The 5879-nt window shown below is 36.6% G+C and overlaps 1 protein-coding gene across 1 annotated transcript; it reads right to left on the bottom strand.

The window, feature by feature from the left end:
• Positions 1-3176: 3176 nt before the first annotated feature.
• On the bottom strand, positions 3177-4480 carry LOC107758689 (somatolactin-like). Its single transcript, XM_016576489.1, has 5 exons — positions 4465-4480; positions 4029-4213; positions 3771-3881; positions 3491-3670; positions 3177-3374 (listed from the first exon to the last, which is right to left on the bottom strand). The coding sequence occupies exons 1-5, from the start codon at positions 4478-4480 to the stop codon at positions 3177-3179; spliced, it is 690 nt and encodes a 229-aa protein (XP_016431975.1).
• Positions 4481-5879: the final 1399 nt, after the last annotated feature.

The following is a 5879-nucleotide window of genomic DNA, read 5'->3' as shown; positions in this document are numbered from 1 at the left end:
AACAAGAAATAGTTTAATAGCTATGATACTGTTTTTGAAATCAAATCTTTGTAAATCCTATGACAGGAAACACTGTCTGGAATCTAACAATGCCTTGGAGAAAACAGTTCATCTTAAAAAATGAAGCATAGCTACATAAACCCATAAAGGAAATAAAAGAGTTATCGAATAAGCTTGTTCTAAACTCCTGAAACATTGTTGTTTCATATTTTAGAGCAGTCACTGCAATTTATGGAAGAACTCAATTAAATCTGTATGTGGGAGTGTGTGTGGAAAAAGTCATATGTAACCCCCTTTGTAATCCTTAACATTTTCATAAGTAACTGTAATTTAATTACACATTTTTTCTTAGTAACTGTAACTGATTACAATTACTTTTATTTTGTAATTAAATTACGTAATTCCGTTACATGTAACTAGTTACTCCCCAACACTGCTTCTAACAGAATCACTGGAGAACAGTTTGGGGAGCTCCATTAGAATAAGTTATTTAAGTTCTCTTTGATTGCAGACATTGACAAGAGTCGCCTGCTGAGTGTTCAATGGAGGATTAGAGCACAAGCCAAATTAGATTAAGAAGCAAAGAGGAGGGAGTGGAACCCAGTTCCCCCTACCCCAACATATGTTACTAAATAATTAATATGTTAACATTATTATTGTATTAAAGCATTAAAATAATTCAGGACCAGAGAGAGTACTTCATGTCATAAACACAAGCATATTTCACGCACCTTTCTGGATGCGATCTGAGAATGAATGTGATTTTTCTAATTGCCTTGTAAACATTTTTGTTGTGCAGATTAAAAAGGACTGACCTATAAAAGACTCATTCACTCTGAACTGAGTGGCTTTTAGAGAGGCTAAAAGGTTTGATTCTGCATGAATGTCACATTTTTATCTTTATTCACTAACAGATGAGTAATTTCCACATTACCTAAAACAGTAAAGCTTCTTTTAATTAAATGTTTAAGCCTTTTATCGCTGTAATGCCCATGAAATTGGGGTTTTCAGGAGGGTTATATTTGTGTCTTCCAGCGTTATGAAAATCTGACCTCTCCAGATGACCTAGTAGTAGTTTAAGTTATGCCTGACAAAATTCACATGCTATAATCCTTTAAATAAATATGCACATGGCAAAGAAAAAACATAGCATAACATAGCCTATCATCAGATAATAGCCTAATACATGTGTTATAATATGGTAGCCTACATTTACCCATGGTTATATTTTACCCGTGGTTATAACACCCTCGAGCTATTGCGGTGCCAAAGAGTTTGAAATGATACAGTATTGAATATTATGGCAAGACGGTTAGCAATACACACCCAATCGCTCGTTTGTTTTATATTAACTTTCTTCGGACATAACGGAAAGAGCGCGTGTTGTATAAACAGTTTCAGCGTTTGAGGGAGCGGAGGGGGGTGGAAAACCGTGAACCGGAGTTTAGAAAACGTTTCATTCTTACCTTTATCGTCCGAAAAGTCCATTAAGAAGAAAAATAAATAAAAAATCGATAGAGTGCAGTATATAAATATGAGGATGCGCTCGAGCCGTTATGTAAACAGGTCGTGCTGAATTCCTCCAATCAGTGACCACGACACCGCAAATATGCAAAATAAGAATGTTATCCCAGGATTTAGGAATGTACTGCGTGAAACGTCAGATTATGAATACCCAGGGTTAATTGTTAACCCTGGGTAAATTATGAGCAGTCTGTTAAAGGATTTGACCTGGGGTTTAGAATGACCAACAGTTTTAAAAATGTGAAAGGGCCCTTTTATCGGGCATAACATAATTTTAACCTTAACCCCAAACTGACAAGAATGGCAAACGTATTATTAAATGGAAAAACGATTTAATATTTAATAAATTAAAAACGTTTTTGTATGATCTTAACATCAGTTATTTATAATCACATCTTAAAAAACGTTTTTAATTTAATAATATTTTAAACATTAACTAAAATAAATGGTACTTGCAAACAATTTTTTTAATACAAAATACATTTGAATGCCAGTCAGGCTTCTACTTGCCTCCATAGCAGAGGCTAACTGGGCGACTAGCAAACCTCAGCATCAGAGCAGCACTCCAACTCTCTTATGCCCCCATATGGTCTGCCAACGAAGTGGCAGGTTGGCAGAAAACATTTTTCCCCCTAAATCGGTGTGAATTCATACTGTTATTAGAGCTTCTTGAATTGCCGGAGCCTCTATATATGGCTTGCTGTGGGGATTTGGATGAAGCCAATAACTCACTAAAACTGCATCACTGAACTGCTTTTTTAGCCTTCACAGCATCAACACCTCTCAGTGTAAATGAGAGAGATGTTGGTAAAGTCGTCTCGAGTTTTATCTCAGATGTGTGACATGCTGGGGGAACTAGATTAAGCTGTGTGCTTGCTTTTTAAAAAAAAATGTTTTAATTTATTTACAAATTAACCGTCTCTGTGAATGAAATTGTGAGATGGGCTTAGAATAGAGGTTTAATTTTTTCCTTCTTGAGTGATAATTGGTCACAAACTTTGATGATCTCATTAGACTTTGAGGTAGGATATTGTTTCAGTGTAATTTACCGTGATCAATTTCAAGATGAATCGCTGCTTTGTTCACCACATTTAGCCATTACAACAACACAATTTGATGGCTCTCATTGTTTGATTTTTCCACAATCTGGAACTCAGAAGCAGATTTTGTATTTTAAATGTCCTCCTTTTGCTTTAATGATTGAAAGAGCAAGTGAACAAAACCTGATTATCCATGTTGTCTGTTATAATTTGAGAGCATCTCTTGCTTCAGTGGAAGCAAAACATCTGATCTATCTGACAAATCAATATTATGTGATCCAGTTTTACGTCATATTTTTTTTTCTTTTTTAAATATCTAAAAAAACCTTAAAAATATTATTTATTTTGTGGTTTAATTGGGAAAACAAATACAGATTTTTATCCAGAAGTCTCAGACTTTGGGTTAGTTTGAGAGTTTAGAAAATGACATTTTACAAACCTTCAGTGAACCATATCTGACGTTTAAAGCAAAAACCCACTATGGCTCAATCTCCCAAGTATTCATGCAAAATTTTTTTATTTTTATTTTTAATTCAATATTTGTGCAAATGCAAAACCAGCTTTGGCAGAATAACACTGAAAATAATATGGTAGAAGATTTTTTTTTTTAAGTTAGAAAAGGGAGCAGTTCTCCTTCTCGATCTGGCGGCACTTCAGCAGTTTGAGGAAAGTCTGCATCTTGTGCGCATCTTTCCTGAAGCAGTAGATCACACTGTAATCTCTTCTCACAGTTTCAAGTATATTAGAAGACACAAAGCGATCGGATGTCTCTTCAGGACCCTCCAATGTCACACTACCTTCACCCAGTATCTGACCGACAGAGAGAGAGACAGAGTGATTTTCAAACATATTGGAATTTTCCAGATGAATTAAAAAAAAAAGTGTTTAAGAGTTTGGACTCTTAATTTACAACAATTCACATTCACCTGTCTAATGAGAACCATTATACCCTGTTCCAGGCTCATTAGTTTGGTAGAGATCCATTTGCTCCTGGTAAGCAGGGCACTTGGGGCATTCTCATAATTCTCAAGAGATGCCTGTACTTCTACCAGTGGATCAATCCAGAACTGAGCCAGAATCAGGAGTGAGTGAAGGATCCATTTGTCCTGGAGGGAAAAACAAAAAAGACTAGTGTATCTTAGAAGTTCTTAGCAGAAAGTTACTCTGTTACAGTGAATTTCATCAGATGCCACTAGAGGAACTCACGGAAATCTGTTTGATTTCACTTTTAGACCTAGGAACCGTCACCGTTTTAGGAGCACACATGGTCCCTTCGGGAATATGCAGATTCATTCCGTATGAAATGAGCATCTCGTCCTGAAAATATTTAGGAATCATTCTGTACTGGTAGACTGTTTACCTATTTTCATCAGGTATTTAGTGAGATTGAAATCTTGGTACATTGCAAAATCTAAAAAGAATATTTAAAAAGCTTAGCTTTAGGTTCATTTCTCTGTTACTCACAAACAGCAACTTGGACTCCTCTGAGACGCGATAGATAAGCTCTGCATGTTGAACAGCTCGTTCCAGGAGCTTCTCCACTGAGATGGCGCAGGAAGTTCCTGCAGTATCTTGGTTCGGACAGTCCACAGGAGATCCAGTCACGGCCTGTGGTGAGCAAAGCACAAATGCCACACAGACCTGTAGAACTTCAGGACGGTAAGGGGACAAAAGGAGAGATTCGTTAGCAGATACATTCAATAATGTTCACATTGATTTTATAGCCTGAATGTTTATCTAAGCAACTTTATGCATTATTCCTTATTATTGCTTAGTGAGACTATATGCTATAAACATTTTTTATTAATAAGTTTTTCATACTCCAACGAGATATGCTTCAGTTAGCCATCAATTAGCAAATCAATCGTTTGTGCAAAATTGTAAATGTAAGTCTCCGTACCTGTAGTTCTCTTCATTTTTGTAGAACAAAAGTGAATTCTTGTTGGACTCTCTGACTGTAGTTCTCTCACAGCTATGTATACCTTATATGCTCTACTAGATTTATGAATTACCCAAATAAGAAAGGAACTTGAACGTAAGTGATGGTAAGTTGATATCTGTGACCACATGTGTCACTTTGTGTTTATGCATCATCTCTAGGCTACTAAAAAGACGTGTCAGATGCAAAATTCAGCTGTTTCTGTGCGCTTCTGTTTTAGTTCTCCGCTATTTTGAGTAATATTACATCTTGCAATGTGACATGCCATATTTCATTTTTTCCATGTCGTATTAAATAAGAAGAAACTGTGGAACATTTGTACTTTTAAAAATTACGCTAATGCAAGACTAAACTGATATATGAATATTATTAATATTCAAGTGCAAAGTTACTTTAAAAAAAACAGCTGCTTAAAAAACACGGGCCCCGAAAATGAGAGATGAAAAACCCGCAGCTTCAGCACGAGAAAATGTTCTGCGTTTCTCGTCTGTGCATGCACACAAAAGTTTTTAATGCAAATGTCACTCCATATTACGTCGATTAAAAATAGGCTATTTTATAAGATTTGAAAAATATCTGTTGTTTTAATATCTCATATCCAAAGACTTTATACAAAATCAGTGCACTTTTATTACTTAAAGGGATAGTTCACCCAAAAATGAAAATTGTATGTTTAAAAGTGTACTTAATGGGATAGTTCACCCAAAAATGAAAATTTGATGTTTATCTGCTTACCCCCAGGGCATCCAAGATGTAGGTGACTTTGTTTCTTCAGTAGAACACATATGATGATTTTTAACTTTAACCGTTGCAGTCTATCAGTCGTATAATGCAAGGCAATGGTATCAAAATCTATGAGAGTAAAAAAAACATGCACCGACAAATCCAAATTAAACCCTGCGGCTCGTGACGACACATTGATGTCCTAAGACACGAAAAGATCGGTTTGTGTGAGAAACCGAACAGTATTTATGTAATTCTTTACCTCTAATACACCACTATGTCCAACTGTCTTTGGGCGCGCGCACGGCATCCGGTGCGTGAGGTGTGTACGCGCTCTGGCGTAGTTTACGTTAATGGGTGTGTTGATATCCGCCCGAAGAGCAATCAACCATAACTTCAGGCGAGCAGGCTCAGAAGTGGGGAATACGTGGAAAGTCACCACTCCCGAATGAGTTCGCACAAGAGAACGTAATCTTTTAGTTTTAAGTCGGTTTGAACAATCCGGATAAGCGCAAGTAAGTACAATTTTGATTAGCCGTCGTACCTACAATGACTGTGCACTGTGTAAACAATGAGTAACGTATACGCGCGAGAGAACACTTCCGGCGCTTGCGTAAACTACACCAGAGCGCATACACACCTCACGCACCGGA

This window comes from Sinocyclocheilus rhinocerous, unplaced genomic scaffold (genome assembly GCF_001515625.1).
Source record: "Sinocyclocheilus rhinocerous isolate Xijiao unplaced genomic scaffold, SAMN03320098_v1.1 scaffold623, whole genome shotgun sequence".
NCBI lineage: Eukaryota > Metazoa > Chordata > Actinopteri > Cypriniformes > Cyprinidae > Sinocyclocheilus > Sinocyclocheilus rhinocerous.
Note: the sequence above shows the minus strand (reverse complement) of the source record. Positions and strands in the feature narration are given on the sequence as shown.